Source organism: Chrysemys picta, chromosome 7 (genome assembly GCF_011386835.1).
Source record: "Chrysemys picta bellii isolate R12L10 chromosome 7, ASM1138683v2, whole genome shotgun sequence".
NCBI lineage: Eukaryota > Metazoa > Chordata > Testudines > Emydidae > Chrysemys > Chrysemys picta.
Genome location: NC_088797.1, coordinates 75,913,159 through 75,935,137, shown reverse-complemented (window position 1 = coordinate 75,935,137; position 21,979 = coordinate 75,913,159). Strand labels below are relative to the sequence as shown.

The window sequence follows — 21,979 nt, the reverse complement described above, 5'->3', positions numbered from 1 at the left end:
GTTGAGGTTCCCCTCCTGTCCCACAGGTGAAGGGGAGTGTTCTGCCCTTAGAGAAGTTAGATGAATATTAGAGAGTTAAAAAAAATGATTTTACTGAGAACAAAGAACAGACTCAGCTAATGCTTCATAATAAACTCTTTTCACCCCCAAATGTTCTGTGTTCTCCTCTACATAATCATTTTTAAGCTCATCCATTGATGTGGTATCTCACCGTTACACTGGAAAATTAGAATCCAGCTGCCTGACTTCTTCATGTAGCAAGGGATCTCAGCAAGGTGACAGCATCTTTCTCTAGGGAGGAAGCCAATGCCCAGTGTTAGAGCCTCCTCTTCTGGTCAGCAGAAAGGTAGCTACAGACTTTTATAGATGAAAATGTTAGCCCATTTTTCCAGCCACAGGGATAATTTGATGGGGTGGAATGGGTGGAGGGGGGAGAAGATGGGGAACAAGGAAATGTTAGTCACTGCTGAATACTTATAATTTCATTAGATATAATGGTAAGAGATGTTCATTACTAGAAGCCTGACATTCAGATTTCAGAAGTGCAATAAATTTTTCCTTCATTGGTCTGTTCTTGCCACTAGACTGAAACAAACAGAACAATAATTTAATCTAAAATATACTCTTATGAATGAACCAAATAACAGGTACTTTAATCAGTCATGAGAGGAAACAGCCAAATAAGCTGATCAGTGGAAAATGGTTCTTTTAGAAAATTATACTGATACTGAAAGTCCATATCCCTATCCTTCCACTTTACCCCACAAATTGCCCCTTGTCTCCAAAAATTCTCATAGTCTTAACTTAAAAACCTCAGACATGGCCCCCAGGTTTCCAGTGTAAACTGTAGGACATAGTTCTGTTTTCCTATGCCAGTAATCAGCTATTACAATAAATCAATACCAACATGCAGTTAAGAAACCTAGCTAGAAAATATTTGAGGAACATAACCAAAATTCCCCCAAAAGCTAAAGGATGGCAACCCCACCAGCCTTCATTTTCTGTCCCCTTATCCACAGTATTTCCTTTCCTATAACCATCCTTTTATTTAATCTACAGTTCTGCCAAATATTATTAGGTTGCTTTTTATTGATTAAAAATGTTTCTCTCTTCTAGAGCTCACGCTAACACCACTTAATAATTTTCCCCCACAGTACCCTTCCCTATATCAGAGGTGAGGGGAAGGGGTCCTGCATTAAATTTTCATTGATTCTGAAATGTTTTTTTTTCTAGTTAACCTACATATCTATCTTCATCAGATGCTGTATGTTCCTTCTGTTGTTGTTGTATGTGTTTCACCTTGATTTTTCCGTCCTGCCAGGATGTACAGCTTTCAGAAGGAGAGCATCTATGTAATTGTTGACTCATTATCTGAGAAAGGATTGTGCATTTGTTCCTCTTTAAAAATATATATTTTAGGTGGAAATCCTGTTTTTTATTTGTTTAATGATACTTGGACGCCTGTAATAGGCAATTACCAAGGGTTATTTGCAGACTTTTTTTGAGTTCAGAACATATTGACCGAAGTGTGTGATTAATTATGGACAAAATATGTAAAAAGCAGTAGTTTGAAATATACCATTAAGATAATCATTTTCCATAGCCTCAATGGCCTCACACCAGAAAGCCAACAGTGGATAATTAGACCCAATGCGAGTAACTAATATTCATTGACAATGACATCGTTGACTCTGTAAATTTCAGTTTGAAGGCCAAACGCTGCTCAGGCTTACACCCTCTGCAACCTCATAGAAGCCAGTGGGGTTGCAGATTTGGGATGTCCAAATATGATCCTGCAAACCATTATAGCCCTGTATGAGGCAGAGTGCCCCCAGAGGTCACTGAGGGACTTACGCTGAGTAGCAGTTCCTTCAAAACCTTTGAAAGGTTTAGCCTTCAACTCCAGTCTGGAGCGGTGTTCTTGGCCTTTGCTGCTGCAGGGGCTACATCCCTTTTTAGATACGCTCCCCTGGGATGTGAGTCCTGGCAGCAACACTGACAGGCATTCCAATCTTGTGCTTCCAAGCATGTGGTTATTAATTATGGCTTCTAAGTGTCCACATGCACAGGGGTGGGGAAAAGGTGCCCCCTCTACAGCTCTGAATCAGGGTCAGCGTAAATTAGCTGTAAGACAGGACTCTAAGCTTCTGGGATAGATTGCAAGTTGATATCACATATACACTAAGAAATCCACAAATTCCCCATTCATCCAAATGCTTTATCTAGTGCCTCACTATACACTGGCGTTCAACAGATACAACAATGCCGGAAAATGTCTGCTGCTGTCCTGTTTCATTCAAATCATATAAACAAACAGAAGGAAAAATAAAGCTTACAATCTAAGTATAGTAGAAGGGTTTTACAAGAGGTACATGCACTTAAGATTGGAATTTCTTTGGGGCAGAGACCCTCTTTTTGTTCTGTGTGCCTAGCACAGTTGGATTCCATGCCTAGGGCTCCTAAGTATTATGATAATATATATAATAATTATGCTGATTGCTCATGGATACTCCATTATCAAGTGACCTGCCAAAACATAACAGAAAAAAAAGTCTCACAAAGACACCTTCCACGAGGAGAGTTTGAACTATTGAACTGAGGTACCAACCAGGCTAAAAGATGAAAGGGAATGGATTTATTGGAACTAGCTTTGGTTTAATAGCAAAACAGGGGCACAAAAAGTTGGGCATTGTGAAGACAAAGACATGCTGAACACTGGTGTGGTGGATTTATGAGTTAGATTTTCCAAACACAAATTGGAAAACCATGTTCTTAAGATCTAGATGGTCTTTTATTTCAAATTAAGGAGAAAACAAAGAGACTACATACATTTAAAATGCCCATGAGAGTTAAAACAGAGCATCTTTCTCTTGCTCTGTAAGATCCTTCATCTTTAATCTTCTTGCAGCCGTTCCCTCTAGCAGACAGACAGACTTCTTAAAGAAAATACAAAAAAACAATATCCTAGTTATGATACACCACAGTGAGCAAATGATGAAAATATAGGCAGTTTAGTTGGATCTAAAGGTTCTGTATGCCCTGAGAAATGCTGGCTGCCCTCAACTCCCACTGACTTATGTGGAGTTACACCTGGGGTGAATTTGTGCTGAAGGGGCACAAGGCAATGCTCTAGATCAAGAGTTCACAAACTTCATTGCACCGTAATCCCCTTCTGACAAGAAAAATTACTACATGAACCCAGGAGGGAGGACCAAAGCCTGAGCCAAAGCCCAATCCCCACCGCCCTGGGTGGGGGTGGCCAAAGCCAAAGCCCGAGTCCCACCGCCCCGGATGGGGAGGCCAAAGCCCAAGGGCTTCAGCCCCAGCAGGGAGCCTGTAACCTGACCCCTCCACCCAGGGCTGAAGCCCTCGGGCTTCGGCCCCGGATAGTGGGGCTCAGGCTTCAGCTTCGGCCCCGAGGTGGTGGGTCTCGGGCTTTGGCTCTGGTCCCGGGCCCCAGCAAGTCTAAGCCAGCCCTGGCAACCCCAGGGTCATGACCCACTTTGTGGTTCCGACGCACAGTTTGAAAAACCGCTGATCTAGATCACAGCAAGCACTAGCTCAAAACTTTTGAATGAGAGGGAGCAGGGAGAGGAGGTGAGTTGTCCTTTTCATAGTTTATGGTCTAATTCTCTTACGATTTGCTGATTATTTTTTGTGTGGAATGTGTTACTGAAAATGTCATTATTTCCTGTTTTCATTATTAACCTTATTTAATCTGTACTTTGCAGCATTGGTAGGAAACCATTTATTGACATTATATTTAACAAAACGCATACTTTTCTATTATTTTCCAGAGTGGGTTTTAGAAGTTAAGATGTGCTTCTAATGTGAGGCACCAGCAGGAGGTCTTGGATATGTCTGTTATTGGGAGGACTTCTTGAGATCCTCACAAAGACAATATTCCATAGTGTCCTAGCTTGAAAAAAACATCCAAATCACAGATGTGGAATTATACACTTAAGGTGCAATTTCATGCTCTATGCCTGTTTAACTTCCATTCATTTAAATGGAAATTATGCACACGCCATAAAAGAGAAACTATACCTGTTGGTTAATACACCTTCTTGAGTTCTTTCAGCCTACTTGCTAACCATGTTGCATGGCCTTATTAGCATGACCTGGAGCCTATGAGAAGAATGCAGTTTAAGGGCTTCATTAATTTTAGGACTGTTCGTGAGAAATTGAATGCTGTGATTTCAGAAATATTAGATCTTAAATTTCTAGCTAATAGCATAGATTTTTGTACTTGTATATTATTGCCTCAAATGGGACTGACCTCAAACCATTCAGATTTCCTTAATTATCATAGGAATGAATGGAAGATATAGTCTATCAAATGATATCTAATTATATCTTCAGCTAATAACAGATGCTCTTTTGACATTTAAATTTTAACTTGTATATTTCAACTAAAAAAATGCCTGAGTGTGTAGTCCCACCCTATTGAAAGAAGATCAATTGAATGTTCTGTTTTATCAAAAGGCTGGCTACCTCAGCCACTAATCTATTTGTCTCAAGTGTATGAATATATACAGAAAGCAATAGATATAGATATATTCTTTTTGCATGTGTTCTATGATTGCTCTTTTTTTCTTTTCTTGGCCTGCATGTTTGCTACTACAGGACCCTGCTTTGGAAATCAGTGGCAACAGAACAACCTTCAGTCCTCTAACTAGCACAGCGACTGGGCCTTTGGGTAGTATTTTAGCCACCAATGGAACATTTTCAGGCTACCTCAGCAAGCAGGAGATCAGCTGTTCAAATAGCTCTTCCTTCTTAAAGACCACTGCAGTTAGAACTTCCATGGCCTCTCTATCTGTGACACCTGACATTTCACCTGCAAAGAGTAACCTAGGTTCAAAACTAAGTCCTGTGTTCACTGATGGCAGTAGTCCTAAACACCAGCTGAGCCCTGCAAGGCAATATAACAACCCCATTGGCCTTTACTCAGCAGAGACTCTAAAGGAAATGGCTGAGATGCATAAATTAAGTCTCAAACGAAGGGCTTCAGAAGGTGGACTTCCTAGAGGGTAGGTAACATGGTGATTAATTCAATGTTTCATTAAGTAAGTAATTAGCTGAAGAATGAAGTATAAAACCAGTTACTATACTGTGAATTTGTCTTGTAATTATCATTAATGATGTCCTGAAAAATAGTTATTAAACCTTTCCCCACCTCAAACAGGACACATGGTGCTATTTCATAACAACTCTTGGTCTTTGGTATCCTGAATTGTATTTACAGATTGGCTACTGGGTATCCTGGCATGAGGAGGAACACTGTGGTTAAGGTACCTGTGACTAAACCAGCGTGTTAGTATTCTTCAATTTAATTCTCTATACTTAATCTGGTTGACCTGAATATCAACTACAGGCCTGTATGGAAGTTGCTGTAAAAGGGATCTGAAACTACACTTTCCTAAAGAGAAATTGCCTGGAGCAGCTAAGATAACAATCTTAATCTATTGCAGTGAACTTCTGTAACACTATTCCCTCAATGTAGTCACTTTCTGGTGCAAATTGAGATTGAATTATTATTAGTTTGACCCCTTGGTTTGAATGTCATCCCAGCTCAAATCTAAGCACTATTCCACCTGTGTGGAAAGAAATACTCAATAGTTATTATCCACCTGGTAAGATATAGAGGTGATCCCACCTAGTTTTATTTCAGAATATGAAGTTGTTCAGTGCTGTACTGTATTTGTAGAGCAGGTATTTTTGCCACAAGCTTGGACTACATTACAGAAATGTTGAAATAAATGACAGACATGGGAAAGAGTTACTTTCCCACCTTTCTACTTTTATTTATGATATGTTAATTTACAAACACACCTATAAGTCAGTTACCCCAGAGCTGTCTTTATCTGAAATGAAGTCATGTTTCCCAATGTGTTTTAGGAAAAACAAGGAATTTTCAGCACCCTTATCTGAATAAATCCTGTGTCCGCCTTTCTGTTTGGATAATTAAGGTCTGATTAAGGAAAAGAGTATTTCAAATAACAATGCAGAAGTATATTAACAGGTAGATAAAGGGAAAACTTCCCTGAGACACAATTTAGTCACCAAAGCTTTCCTTTAGTTCAATATAATATACAAAATGAGGGGCTGAGAGCAAGAGAAAAATACAATAGGGGCCTGATTCTCCTTTGCCCAGTACCTTGCATAGTCACTTACATGAGAGCAAAGTGGATGTAAAATGCTATTATTCTGAGTTGATAGTGTTTTAGTTTGCATTAGTGTAAATGACTACACAAGATGCAAGACAGTGAGCCTAGCGCTCACTAGCACAATCAAGCCCTAGCACTGTAAACTCAAAAGTGCTGTCTACATTTGGTTATAAGAGACTTAAATTCAAAGACATTTTTCAGCAGAAACAGACCAAAAAAAGCTTTTGTTTTTATTTACATTTTTCATGATGAAAAGTATCATTTCTCTACCTGTTTTAGCGCTCACAGCTCCTCAGTAGCACATCTTACCTCCCTTGTCTTGGCCTCCTCACATCCCTTGTTAACCTTTCTCCTTGTATTTTCCTTTAGGTAAATTGTGGGCAGATGAACTGCCTGAGTATTCCTACTATGTACTATTACAAAAAAATACACACTATAGGGTTGCATCTGCCACTCATTTACATCAGTAGGAGCCTTTCCATTGATTTCAGTAGGCATTGGATCAGGCCACATAATAGAAGCATTTGTCCTTAAGGAGGCAAACAAAATAGGGACACTGAACCAGCTCCACAGTAATCCCCCTACCTCATAGCACTGCCTTTCTATATGTGCCACTTCTTCCCACATATATGCACAAGCACTCTCACAAAATAATTTATGCGCCTCTTGGTGCACATCTGTAACCTGCTGGTAATATACTGAGACATAGCATAAGAAGGCTTAGCAGAATTCAATTTTAATTTTTTTATAATTTGGATGGATAATATGGATATTTATTTTTAAACGTAATTTTTTTTTCCAATTTACATTTTCACCATTGTGCAAAATTGCAGGAAATTGGGGCAGGGGTGTCAGACAATAGTTATTTAATGACCGTAGGCATTGAGATTCAAAAATTTAAAGCCTTATAATCGTTAAAACACAAATTGTTAATGTGACGTGTCAAAATATACAAAGGAAATATCCTTAAATCAAACTCTAACAAGTTCTCAAGCAGCACTTTTCTTTCTTACATTGCTAAGCTATAAATTTGGATTATTACTAATGGAAATATTTTTTTCATCAGAGTATGTGTTTACATCAAAACTTACTGACATTTACCAATAAAAATTGAATCTTTCCAAGTTTAAGTGTAAGACTCCCAATAACAAAACTAAAGCTTTTATCATGGTACCCACACCTGAGATTTCATTCTGAATTTGAATATGGTTTTGGGGTGCTTTTGAGTGAGTAGCTGTAACATATTCATAAATTTTAGCCAATTCTGCCTCCTTTTTTTACATATAAATAAACGGGGCAATATGAAAAATCATGTACAGTTAATGGACCCCAACCTGGGAAAGAAAGAGCTGTTTTGATAGCTGTTAAGCACTCAGCAAAGTACAAGTAGCCTGAAATTACTCAGCACAAGTGTCTCTGTAATGGTAGCATGTTGTGAAAATTCAGTGTTCCCGGGCCCCCATTTCCATTTGTATGTTATCCATGAAGTGAGAAGCCCTGTGGACTGCAATCTAAAAAGGAATACTAGCTTTCTTGAGACCTGCTAGAGGTTTAGTGCTTATGTTATCCATGATTCTCTGTTTTTCTGGGTTTGTACATTCATAAAAAGCAGTACATGTGCATAAGCAAAACAGTCTCTGCAAGGTCAGCTCTGACTCTGATTGGTACTAGTCTATAAGTGATACTGTATAAGAACCTACATAGGCAGGTAGATCCCAGGTGTATTTTATATTTAAATGTTTGGGATTTTTTTTAACTTGTATCCTGTGAAACATCTAAACAGATCCAGTGATGTATTGAAGGGGACTCTGGGGAGCCCCTTGTTAAAATTCTGTCAGCAAGTGCAAAGGAAGATTGGATTGATTTCTCTGTCTCTTACTGAGTTCCCAGGCCCTTACTCCTCTTATGCACTTCTGGAATTAAGGGCTTATCACAGGGCAAGGGTGAACATTTTTTGCAGGAGTGCCTATTACAGTGTCAGCAGCAGATCTTAATGGAGTAAAGGTTCTGCATTGGGGAACATTAATACAGATTGAGAATGAGTCATAGATTCTCATGTATGTATTCTCATTCCAGCCTGTGTTATTCTGCACGTCTTTGGCTAGGGCAGTAAATACCTGTCCTGCATGTGTTTGTGTGTCAGGGGGGTAGGGTTACCAGCTTGTTACTCTGTGGCATCTTTGAGTGAGCAGGTTGCGTATTTCAGTACCTGCCCATATTTAGAAATAAACTAAAATGATGTGTGGGACTGAGCTGGAGAAAATTTTATCATCTCAACCCAGCATATCAAGCGAGGCTAAGCTTTACTATAGCTTGAGGGAGCTGTGATAATCTGTTTAAGTCTGAAAAATCTTTGCTGAGATTTGAGGATATTGACCACTTCTCAGAAGACTAATGTGTGCACAGTATTTTTTCTGTCTATGAAACATAATTTACATGTGCATGTTCTTCATACTCCACCATCAAAGAATTGGTTGCTCTCTCTTTTAAGGGGTATTTTACAAACTCCAGTTCTACCTTGAAAATATTGTTTTCTATGCACAGACATGGTTGAGAGGATTAGAATAGCCATCAGAGTTCACTTCAGAAAATGATACTATTACACCATGTTTCACTGTAAGCGGTTGCTCAGCTGTCTTGCACATACCTAAAATGGATATAGAATCACTGATCTGCTTACAGGCTACAACTTGTTCCTAATATATCTCTACTGATTCCTGTAAAAGACAGATATATTTGGCTCATTGCATGGTTTACAAAGCTGGCAGAATATTCTCAAAGCTGAGAATCTGAGGGGCAGACACTGGAAAAAAAGGCATTTTGTGACTGTATGTCCAGACAAATGCAACCGCATAGAGCCCCATGCCACGGCTTTGGCTCGCTGCACTGTTTTTTGTTAATTAAAAATAAACTTGAGTGACAGAGCTGCAGAAAAACCTTATGTAAAGAAGAAGCTACTCCAAAGAGTCACTGAGATGAAAGCAGGGGGAACCAAACCTAACTTGTGGGCCAATCCAGTCGTAAGGCTGCTCAGCACTGCTCTGTGGGAGACCCAGATTCACTCCCAAGGCTAGAAATGTTGCAGAAGCAACTGGGAAGATGATGATGCCCAGATCTATCAAAAGTGTCTTATGCAGCCAATTAGAAAATAATGCTGTTGACTATCTCTGCATGGAATCTTGTCCACTTTTTCCTTGGTCACAGACATGATCTGCTATCCATGATCCAGAGGGATGGGGCAAGAAGGAGGGCAAAGATTCATGTTCTCAAAGCTTTGAGAAAGACTATGTGAAAATGAGCATCCAGATCCCATCAGTACCACTCTCGGCATCCATTAGCAGAGGTCACTGGGGAATGATATAAGGAGCTTCCGCTTACCAGAGGTCTGAGCTCCTTGCTTCTGTCATGTTCCCAGCTTCTGCCTGCCTGAGATCTAAATTCTGATTCCTTGTGTTGTGCTGCTTTCCAATTGCTCGGCAGGCTACAACCAGTTATTGTTAATGCAGTGGAGAACGATGCTACGTAAATATTGTTTTTTCCTGCATTATGTCCTGTTACTGACCTCAAAAAGACACAATATTAATGCCTCAAAATTAATGCTCTCAGGCCTTGTAACAGAGTGGCTTGCTCCTAAAAGACTGGAGGGCTTTGGGCTAGCCAACCGTGATTACCAAAAGGGCACACCTCGGTTGGCTCATGTAATTTCTTATGAAGGGCAGCAGAAAAGGGGGAGGCTCAGGAAATAAAAAAGGCTTCTGCAAGGACGACCCTGATGCCAGGGGGGTTGGAGCCAAAGCAGAAATCTGTGGCTCTAGACCTGAGCCCAAGGCTTCAGCTCAGCAGGGTCTGGGAGTGGCCTGCAAAGACAGGAAAGGCCTCAGTCAAGAAGGTCTGGGAGTATGGTAAATTGGAGACTGTTGGGGACAGAGCAGGCTCTAGCAAAAAGACCTAGGACGTGGGGTTTCACTACTGCAATTTAAAGTAGGAAAAGCCTGGGTGTGACCTGACAAAAGGTTAAAAATGATGGACTGTGTTTTTGGACTCTGAGTTTTACTTTGAAGCTTTATTTATGTGATTAAACTTGGACCCTCAAGAAGGGATACTGAATGGACAAGAAAAGCCTGTGTTGAGTTTAAAAAGCCCTTGGAGGGAAAAATTGTTAGTAGGGCACCTCAGAGGCTTCCCTGGCCACAGGGGATTGCATGGGAGACAACTGATCCCACTACATGGCTGATTAGCTTTTCACTTTGTCTGGTGTAAAATCAGGAGTGACCACTGAAATCAATTGATATACACCACTGTAAAACCAATATAAGTGAGATCAGATTCAGGTCAGTAATGTGTTAAGTAGAGGGGCTTTTTCCTTCAAATATCTATTGATATTTTCTTTGGATATTCTTCAGCAGATCCTGCTCACTGGATTGACTATACGGGGCCAGGCTGATGGGACTGGCATTACATACATGAATATTTAGTGTCTGGGGAGGAGGATATAATCTCTCCCACTTGTGTTATTTCAAGAGGAGTATACAGCCTGCAAATAGTTCTGCTTCCTTGCCTCTGTAACCCTCAATAACAATACTTCCAGTGATGCACAGTAATAAAAATGTTGTCAAGGATCAGCCAGAATGCCTTGGTACCTTAGTAAGTCTCTGTGGATAAACTATAATCCCTACATTTCTCCTCTCTCTTAATCCATTGTGGTTTTTTAGGCATACTGTTGCTTTCTATTCCTATTTGTAGATGGTTTGATAAAGCTTTATAAACCCTTGTTAATACATATTGCCCTTGACACTCTAAAACTATTGTTCCTTTTGTTTGTTTGTTCTTTCTCTCTTCCCTAGGTCATAGCCAACACTGCTGCCAAGTTAGTATCAAATAGTGTGTACGTGTTATGCTGTATGTTTGGGGATTTGTTTTCTGGGGTAGCATGAGCCCATATGTTCTTGCTGTGTCTATTTGCAAGGTAAAAGCATTGAAAAAGACCAGATTGGCGCGGCAGGCATCATACATGGCTACTATATCCAGAAGTGGTTCTAGTCTAACAATATTTCTGAAACTCTCCTGCTTGTTTAGAATTTCATGTTGATACCCTAACTTTGCAAATGTAACTTGGATTGGAACTTGCTCAACTCTTGAAGAGCTTTTCAGATCTTTTTAATTCCCTGAAGTCATACATGCATTTCTTCTTAATTCTTCCAATAGTCTTCATACCCCCAGGATTTTGTGGGCTTTGGCTAAAGGCTTTTTATTATATAATTACCAATGTATTTTTAGCTTCAGGAGATAGATACAAATCTTGAAGTCCAATTCCAGCCAAATTCCCATTGACTTCAACGTTTAGCTCTTGGGTTTTAAATATCTAAGACGTACATTTCTTCAGCGGGAATTCTGCCTGAATAAGGAGTTAGTATGTACTTGAGGATCTGACCCATCAGCTTTTAGGCAGGGAAATTCCCCCAACTCCCCTTCAACTTTGACCTTCAATTTTGAGGAGCGAGCAGAAAGATCCCTTCTGAATTCCTGCTTGACCTCTCTGGATTGAAAGTTGCTCTTGCCCATGCAACATTCTGGAAGTCCAGAAACTGATGGGAACTCAAGATTGGGATAAATTCAGCAGCGAAGTAAATGATGAAGCAAGTTAAATATCAAGTTTAACTGATAAGAGGATGGGTGGAAATGATAGAGTAGTTCAACTTGAATTGGCGTTTAGAGGGTGAGCAACATATGTGTAATTTACACTGATTTGGCAGTGTGTGGTGCCCACATTAAGCCCTTGATGTAGCTAGAAACAAATGGATAAAACTTCCATTGAAGTCAGAAGAGCATTTTCCCACTTACGCTTAGGACTGAATTTTTCCCTGGAGTTGTAGGGCCGATGTAGCAGAAATCAAAGTATGGGCTATATTTTATCTTACACTCTTCTGTTACATTTCCTGCATACTTCCAGAGTTCTGCTACCAAGCTGTATAAATTTTGCTCACCTGCTGAATGCCTGTCAGCATTATCTTTTGCAGAGATCCCAGATTTGTAGCTCTTAGTCTCTTGCTCCTGCTAGAATTGGCTCCTCACCTCTGCCAAAGGTCCTGCACTGAGCATCCTGTATTGACATTAACATTTCCTCCCCTCCCAACACGACATTGCAGTAGAAACTCTGCAGTTGAAAGAGACCTTTTCTAGTTCTTTCTATGGAAATGCCTATTGATTTCAATTGATGTTTTGCCTTGCGAAGGACTGTTAAGAGAGCAGTGAAATTGCTTCAATTCCACATTCCAACACTGAAATCAGTAATTTTTATGCGAGCCTAAGCATCCCTGAGACCTCTTGCCCTTTTTTGGATTGATTTGGATTATATTTTCATACAAATTGCAGCTTCAGTTTAGGTAAACTGATGCCTTCACTGAGTCTTCCTTCTCCTATTAATGGAAAAGAGGGAGAGCACTGAATTAATGATCTCCAGGGTCTATGAATTCCGAACTGCTCTCCGATAGCGTGATACATTGTGGGGATAGGAGAAGTCACCTCAATAACAAAACATGGGGATTTTCAGAAGCCAATAGTAGGCATAATGTGCAGTCTCTCTTTCTTTGTGAGTCATTTTACAAGATGGTATCAATAGGCTAATGTTCTCATGGTTATTAAACACGTTAATTAAGAGACATTTAAAATGGTGAAAATGTTCAAATAAATGCATGTTTTTTATTTGTACCGAATGCATAATGAAGCTTCTTAATTCCTTCAAAATGTCTATGCATGTATTGCAGGGCTCTGTTCGCAATAAGGTATGTGTGTGCATCTATATGCACCTGTCCCTGCTGCATGCTACTGTCAGTGCTCTTCTCAAATATTGCTGCAAAAATGCACAACTATCTCTCTCCTGTTGGCCTCAATAAAGGCATCTCACCAAACAAAAGGCTGTTACAGGAGTTGGAATCCATTGCATGGGAGAGCAGATCACCTATGATAATCAGCGCAAGTCTCAAGTCAGTTGTCTGCTGGGAGTCTTCACAACTTGTGGGAAGAGTTTTTCACCCCCTTGATTTTCTTCTCTCTCCTTTAATGATTGAGGGGGCATCTTCTATTAACAAACACTCTAAAAGGCCCATACTGTGGCCCGATCCTTCTGACCTGCCATGAATATTGCAGATTCCTTTTCTTCATTGTTGCTCAGTAAACTGGAAGAGTTACTGCTGAGCACTGTGAAGCAATCCCTACCATTCAGGGATGCGCATATAGTGTCTGAAACACCCAAAACACTTTATTTCCTTGGTGGATTGAGGGAGGAGGTGGGGGTGACAGATGAGAATTTAACCATGGTGTCCCATGTGGTAGCCAAGAGCAGTTAATTAAATGACTGAAGATCCGATTTAAAACGTTACTTGGAAAAACTTAAGCTAAACTCTAGGAGTATAACACTGTCTACAAAGATGCTGAGAGTCATGGCCTAATGATCTAAGTTTAGGATTGACAGTGAGGAACCCTGGCGTTCAAATCCTAGCTCTGACACTGATTCCCTCCAGGATTTTGGGTGTCACCTAAACAGCCTGTGCCTCATTTTCCCTAATAAAAATCCTTACCCACATGGAGGTCACAATAGGCAACTATCTCAGGATAAGGAGTGCAATTGTCCTATCGACTGTGATGTAGACAGATTTAGGACTGACCTTGCAATAAATTTATCCTGTAGTGGTTACATATTTTGGTAACCTCCACATTTCCTCACAGAGGTGCTATAAGGATTAAATTGTTAATATCTGCAAAGGGCTATGAAGATGAAAAGCATGAGTACTAAATAGCACCATGATGAATTATCCATATAGAAAAAAATGTAATTCTGCATAAGAGAGAAGCAGATGTTTATTTCAACTCATTAAACTTTCTAGTACCTTAGAAGATCTTTCTAAAAAGATTGAAGGAATACATGGGGAGCTCTTTGGGTGTAGACATAGAGCTACATATGTATAATAGCAACTATATTTGCCATAATTTTTGTTTTGTGGCTGCAACTGTCTCAAGTTTACAAAACTATCAGCCAACACAAAAACCACATCCTTGTTAATGTTATCCATTACGCAGTGTGTTCCTTCTCTCCAGCAGTCTGAACAGTTGCTTTTTTGGTGAGATGTCTTAGGCACGTGCACGCATTCCTCTGCTGCTGCCTTTTTCTTTTTATAATTATCACCTGTTTGTCCTTATTTTCTTTTCTTTCTCCCTTTGTCTCGTCTCCAAATCTCACTCTCACATAACCCCAGCACTGAGTATGTGGAACGCTTCAACCCTAATGTCCTGAAGGACTCTGCCCTGTCTACACACAAACCCATTGAGGTGAAAGGCCCGGGTGGCAAGGCCACTATAATTCATGCCCAGTATAACACCCCGATCAGCATGTATTCCCAGGATGCTATCATGGATGCCATCGCAGGCCAGGCACAGGCCCAAGGTGGTGAACTTGCTGGGTAAGGTTTTTTCTTGTGTAAAATGGCACCTATCTGCATGATATATGAATCCTTCCTCTCATCCTTTTTCTCTCCTTGTTTGTTTGTTTGGATTTTGCGGGGGAAGGAGGAGGTATCTTTATGCACTGCACTGAAAAATACAGATTGGTGTTTCCTTTAAGTATTTTGAGGTGGAATTAACATCCTTTGAAAGATAAAAGGAGGAGGAGTGTTTAGAATAAAAAAATTCCTTTTTCAGTATTCTTCCTAGATTTGGAAACTCTGATGACTTGGAGAAATCCCACATGGTTATACAGAGAGGTTTTTGTCTGTAAAACTAAATAGTTCTCACTTGGTAGCAGAAGACATTCTGAGGTGAGGGATGAGCTGTAGTCATAACCTCCCCCCCAAAATCCTGCTACTAGCTATTTGCAAATATCCGCATTATTTCGGTGGCTTTTTCACGTCAGGCCAGATTCTGCCACAGTTACTCACACTAGGTAAATGAGACTACTCACAGACTAAGGCCTTGGCTACACTTACCCGCTAGTTCGGCGGCTGGCAATCGAACTTCTGGGTTCGACTTATCGCGTCTAGTCTGGAGGCGATAAGTCGAACCCGGAAGTGCTCGCCGTCGACTGCGGTACTCCAGCTCGGCGAGAGGAGTACCGCGGAGTCGACGGGGGAGCCTGCCTGCCGAGTGTAGACCAAGGTAAGTTCGAACTAAGGTACTTCGAACTTCAGCTACGTTATTCACGTAGCTGAAGTTCCGTACCTTAATTCGAATTAGGGGGTTAGTGTAGACCTGGCCTTAGGCACAGTTCAGTGAGAGTAATGGTGGTGGAATCAGGCCATTTTATATATGGTATTTGAAGCAAAAAAGGAAAGTTATTTTGACTCTCTCAATCTGTTCCATGGTTACCCTTGGTGAGAGATGCTTTGTCAGGTAAGGTAAGCCCCAGATTTGACCTATGAAAAAATAGTTAGAAATTACTGGGGGCGTATCTTGCTCTTAGCCTGTCCATTCATTTCCCTCTGATATGGTTGTGGGTTCCACACATGGAATGGGAACTAAATATACTGTACTTTTCAGCATTGAGAAACTGGAAAGTATGCAAACTTGATAGGGAAAGAAATTTTTTTAAGCCTCTAAGATGGTATTACAAAAATGGAGAGTAAAAATATTATTAGTAAGGAAATTGGCAGCACTTTTTTTAAGTTGATGTGCAAACTGTTAAATTAATCTCTGTGGTTTGAATATTGCTCTCAACTACTTGGGTGTAAATCCAGAGTAATTCCACTGACTTCAGCAAAGTTCTCCTGGTTTTACATTGGTATAAGTGACAGCAGATCATCGGTTTTGTTTAATTTTTTTTTATATCCATCATCAAGCTCAGAGAAACAGGTTGCTGCTAAAGCATAAGGGCTAAGGTTACTCAAGTAGAATATTGCTATCAGAATGTTAATAAAGAGCAACTTTGTAGGTTTCACCTGTAGAAAAGGTTTGTGGAGTTGGAAATATGGATAGTTATTGTCTTAATAATGCCTATTATAACAACCATAGTTTCAGTCTGATAACTGCATTGATTACATAGCACAACAGGCAAGGAAAATGGAGGAGTATTTCTCATTTGTATAAAAAGAATGTAAGATGCATTTTTATTACAGGTTATTGTTTGATGTTTTTCAGAATGAAGCCCAATGTTATGTTATCCTGCTTTGGGATTTATATTTAACGACTGCTGTTTAATTGAAACCTCTAACTTAAGATAAACAGGAGTTTGCATATTTCACAGTTGAGAAGATATTTAAGCTAAAAATGATGTTTCCACAATACTGTATGCATTACTAAAAATTAATAATTTCTCCCAACTGCTGATTTAAACCAGAGTGGGGTGATTATGACCCCTCTCTTTTGTTGTCTTGAGCAGACAGATAGAGGTTTGTGTGTAAAGAAAGTGGTGAAGACAGACAAGATACTCTGTTGATCCAAATACATACTTTTCACTTTTGCAGTGCTGCACAGTATAACTGCTTTTCAGCAACGAGAAGGTTCATGATGGTGTGTGACAACCAGTAAAGGAAATATATAAACAGCCTCTCTAAAAAGACTGAAATTTAATCCAATATGAGGGGCCTAAAATGCATGTATGTTATATAAAAATGTTACACAACTAGATTAAATATGGTGTAATCAAGGACCCTGGATGCTGTTTCGGAATCCTTAGCTCTGTCAATAGCACTTAATAATTCTGTTTTTGTCTAATTTATGTTTATATCAACCTCAGAATTCTATATTATCCTACGAGGGAAATGCAATTTTTTCCTGAAAATTGTTCTTATTTCAGACCAAACTCAAAATAAGTTAAAAGAAAATAACTTCTTAGATTTGTCCTGGAAAAAAATTGAATTCCAGAATGAGCTAATTTTTTTTAATAAACCTCCTTTGCCATTGTTAGGGAAAATGTTGTTTGTAGCCATGACTCAAAACCGGCTGGAAATTACTAATAGTCAGTTGACAAGCTCTTGGTCTTTAATGTAATGGACATGTAATTCACTCTGATATTGTGAAAAAAACTCCTAAAGCATATTCTCCATGGGCCTGATCCTGCAGTCCTCATTCATGCAGTTTCAAGTCATGCCTCTGCAAGGACTGCAAGGTACAGGGCCGGCTCCAGGCACCAGCTTAGCAAGCAGGTGTTTGGGGCAGCCAATTCAGAGGGGCCGCACTCTGTCTGGTATCGGGGCGGCACGTCCGGGTCTTCGGTGGAAATTCGGCGGCGGGTCCCTCATTCCCTCTCTTCCTCTTTGAGCTGCCGCCGAATTGCCACCGAAGAGGAAGTGAGGGAGGACCCGCCGCCGAACTGCCGCAGAAGAAGCGGTGCGGTTGAGCTGCCGCCGAAGTGCTGCCGCTGGTCTTTTTTTTTTTTTTTTTTTTTTTTTTGGTTGCTTGGGGCGGCAGAAAAGCTGGAGCCGGCCCTGGCAAGGTACAGCCTAATATACGCTGTAATTACTTTCCTTAAGAACTTGTATTACGCTTGTCAATATGCATTTTCAGATTTATCTAAGCAAATATTTATACAACAACCATCAGAGCCCCAAAAGAAACATGCTGATTTATTGGAAGAAATATACGCCTTTTAAATGGTATACTTATAAACCCTTAATAAACCTTTTTTCATCTGTAACCTTCTCATTTCTCTCTCAAACTGGAGTAAATGAAGAGTAACCCAACTGTAGTTAACCTGACTTCACACTGGTATAAATCCATTAAGTGGGAGGCAAATCAAGGCCTGTTTTTTTTCCAAATACAGCAGGACTTTTGTGACAACTGTTAATATGGAAGGAAGGGGTTAGGGAGAGAGGATGCATGGTGCAAACCAGAACAAATTAAGGGCCTAAACCATATGCCTGTGCGGTTTACCATTAAAGTCAATGGAGATTTGTATGGTGCAGGTGCCTGCCCACGTAGGTTGCAGGATTGGGTCTTTGGTCTTGACGGATTATTTGATTTCCTTGTGGGATTCTTTAAATATTATCAAACAAATTCATCTATGGTGTAACTCCACTGCCTTTATTGGAGTTAGACCTGGGATGCACGTGACCCCATATTTCTCTTGTTAGACATTCTATTCTATCTGGAATAGAAAACTTTTAATCTTTTCATGGGTATGGGAAGGAGAAATGTGTGCTGTACCTTTAACATAGTTGATATTGAGGGGATAACCAGTGAGCTTATTCAAAGTGCTAACATTTTTATGTATCTCTTTGTGCTCCCTTTTATTGATCATTTCTTTTCTTTTCTCTTTATTCAATCCTTTTCTTCACTAATTTCTGATACTAACATTACTTTGTTGTGCACATCCCAATGCTCCATAATGATGGATCCCGCACAATGCCTTTTGTTGGGTTTTGACCATATGACTCACAGTGAATCTCCGTTGGCGTAAGTAGATCCATATTTCCAATTAGCTAAACACAATGAAAGAAGTACAGTGTATGTGTGTGTTCTTTTAAAAAGGTTCACTTCTTTCATATATATGGATTTTAGAGGCATTTTATTGTATATGCAAAGTCATACAATACAAATCATATCTCTTTAAAACTGCCATTTAGACAGTCTCATAGTTATAAAGTTTCACTGTTGAGCATGTGAAGTCCTGGTAACTTCATAGACGGCTCTTAAATGAGATCTGTCAAATGCAGTTCAGAATAAAGAATTTGCAATATTGGATCAGATCACTGGTCCAATATGCCTCTCCTATATGAGGCCAGTCCCTGATGCTTCACAGAAAGGAGAGACTGACCCTTCCAGAAAATCCCAGATAAGATGAAAGAATTCCACTAAGTGCAGATGGAGATGAGAATTCAATGTATTTTCTAATGGGAGGGGAAAAGTGTGTACTTATTTAAATATTCCTTAGCGTTAGAGAATTCTGACATGGGCAGTCTGAGTAATGATAAAGGGTCCAAATGATGAACACTAGAATAAAGGTAAATATAGCTGGAAAGGAAACAAAAGGAAATAAACATATCTAGATAAAAAGCCAGGAGTCAGCTCTTCTGTTGTTTTACATAAGACATAGCACCAGTGAAGTCAGTGGAGCTATGCCAGTTGACATCAGCAGCAGCTTTGTTCCAATTTTTTTTCCATTTTGTATATTAAATTTTAAATTTTAGAAATTAAATAGTTACTGACATTTATTTTTATGTATCAGGCAGTTTTAGTGAACTGTTACTTTTTGGAAATACGCCCATGAAATAATCCTCTTCTGTTACCTCAAGTAGAAAGCTAATCTGGAAGCTACACTGTATGAACTAGCATTGAAGCATTTCCTTCATCTTTGGAGAGTGATTTCTGAGGGCTTGTATACACAGCACGGCAAAGTGCTCTATGGGGGTGTGATTTATAAAGCATCCTAACATGTTGTGCTCTAACTGCACTGTAGAGACCCTGTTGGCGTGCTCTAAAAGGTACGTAGTTTGTGTTAACATAGTCCTCTTTCATTCCTATGTTAACACAAACTAGGTACCTTTTAAGTTACGTCTGCACTACAAGCTAGACATGATTATTCCCCTGCTTTCATGCACGTATGGTGTATGCATCGGTTAGTGTAGCCATGGTAGTAGGGGCAGCAGCAGCAGAGGCACAGCTTAGCTCTGCTGAATACAAACCCACCTGAAACCAGTGGGTACGCCCCCCCTGAATTTCCCCAACACCCTCCCCCAGTTTTGTGAACTAGTTACATACAGTGTTGCCAATTTAGTGATTGTTTGGACATTTGAATTGAAATTGAAACATTAATACACACTTTTAAAGCATATAAAGTGTATGATAAAATACATGAATCTGAAAAAGTATTATTGATTGAAAAGTATGAACATAGACTAGCTTCCTTATACAGATGTTGTTTTTTATGATGATGTCATAGTGCGTTCATTTTGGTGATGTTGGCCAATTTAATAATTTCAAGTTATGATTTGTAAGCAAATTCTAAATGAGCTTTCCCTGACAACTAGTGATGAGCTTGGGGGAAAGGCTGCAGGACCAGATTGTATTTACAGTCACACCTACTATATCTAGGTATCCAGCAAACAGAGCTGTGTTGCCCAAGTGATAGACTTTGGCTGGGGTTGGATTAAAAATCACTTGAATGTGTGTGTGTGTGGGGGGGGGGGGGGAATGAAATGTTGCTATTCTTATTGTATGAGTAAAGGGCAGTAGAACTGTACTTAGCCTATGCAGATTGAGGGCATCAAGAGAGAGGGTGGGGACAGGTGTTTTGCTTGATGGTCTGCCTGAGTCACAAGTACTATTTGACCTGTCCCTCTCCACTGTTTAAAGACAGGGCTGATTAGGCTCCATGGATAGTCTTTTGTTTTGTTAAGTGATCACTACTGCTGAAATCACTGATAATCAGGTCTAAGTGCTTAAACCTGCTGTGGGACAGTGTTTCTGTGGAAGAGACAGCCCAGTCTGCACTAGCAGCGAGGTTCCCCCACTGAGAGCTCAGCTGAAATCACTGAGAGCTGGGTGGAACCTCAAGAGACCAACTCGCAGAGGTCACAGTGGCAGGTGGCAGCAGAAGGTGACGGCACAGGGCCATGGCAACAGAGCAAAGAAGTGAACGGTGGCATAATGAACAACAGTGGCCAGAGCGAACAGTGAGCAGCTGGAGGAATGAGCAAGGTGCCTTCTTGCCCCTCCTCCCCGGGAGGTGAACTCATGTGAAAGCACTTCTGAACTCTGAGTCTCCACTGACCAAGGACAACACCGGTGAGTATTAACAAGGCTGTTAAGAATGCTGGAGACACAACACAGTTCATGCGAACAAACATGGCTGTAGCATCAGACTTTCTATTTAAGCAAGAGATACCACACACTACAAACTAGAGGCAAATGTTAAGTGCATTGTCACTTGTTCATCCTGAAGTTGAACACTGGTTCTGAACAAGACCAGCACATGCTCACTGTCTTTCTGCAGGAAACTCAACTGACTGGCTAGAAGCATGTGGTGCAACAGTGAAAGACTCAACAGTTGAAAAAGTGAAGAACTGTCTCACCACATTCAAAACATTTGCATATATGGCTGCTGAATGCACCTTAATAGATTAGTCTCATTATAGTTGGTATGGCAACACCCATTTTTTCACGTTCTGTGTGTATATATATCTTCCTACTGTATTTTCCACTGCATATATCCGATAAAGTGGGTTTTAGCTCACGAAAGCTTATGCCCAAATACATTTGTTAGTCTCTAAGGTGCCATAAGTACTCCTCGTTCTTTTTGGAAAATATAGATTCTAGATTCTACTTAACCTCTACATAACATTTACAGATTCCTGTCCTATAAAACACTGACAGTTGAGTGGAGTGAGGCATTACCAGAAATGGGGCTGCCATGTACTCAGGACAGAATAGAGAATTTGAACACAGAGTGGAATATCATACGGTGAATGAATGAAGATTTGACTTCAACTTCTTTTTTATCATCACTAGTGGCTCGACCCGATCTTTGTGCTATGTTTCCTGGGATGAAAGAAGTAGGTATACATCTCTTGCTACTCCAAGTCACAACAGCTACAGTTGAGCATTCTTTTTCATCATTGAATAGAATTTTGTGTTCTGAAAGAAGTTGCCTTCTGCCTGATCATGCGAATGAACTAATGAGCATATCAATTGAAGGAATGGAAGTACCGGACACATGAGAAGCCACCAAAGATGAACACATTGCATTCAAGAAGTTCATTAATAAAGTTGTGCAAAATTATAACAAGAAACCAAGAAGGATGTAGATGTAGTGCTTCATAGAAGGCTTGAGTAGCTAACTTTAATTTGTGTGATGATTTTAAAAACATGAGTTAAATCTAATA

General features: G+C 40.0%; 1 protein-coding gene across 40 annotated transcripts in view; it reads left to right on the top strand.

Annotated features, from left to right (window-relative positions):
• LDB3 (LIM domain binding 3) overlaps nt 1-21,979 on the top strand; it is a 206,971-nt gene that overhangs the window by 100,715 nt on the left and 84,277 nt on the right. For 17 of the 40 annotated variants that reach the window (XR_006175507.2, XM_042854704.2, XM_042854703.2 and 14 more), the window contains 3 exons: nt 4,627-5,033; nt 14,423-14,626; nt 18,537-18,551. The exons of 1 other annotated variant lie outside the window; for it this stretch is intronic. Coding sequence is in view for 38 of the 39 variants with exons in the window: in XM_042854704.2 (XP_042710638.1) it covers nt 4,627-5,033; nt 14,423-14,626; nt 18,537-18,551 (626 nt within the window). In the remaining variant the exon portion in view is untranslated. Of the gene's footprint in view, nt 1-4,626; nt 5,034-11,014; nt 11,038-12,934; nt 12,953-14,422; nt 14,627-18,536; nt 18,552-21,979 lie in introns of all 40 variants that reach the window. 22 more of the 40 variants (XM_065551822.1, XM_065551827.1, XM_042854699.2 and 19 more) reach the window with 9 other exon arrangements.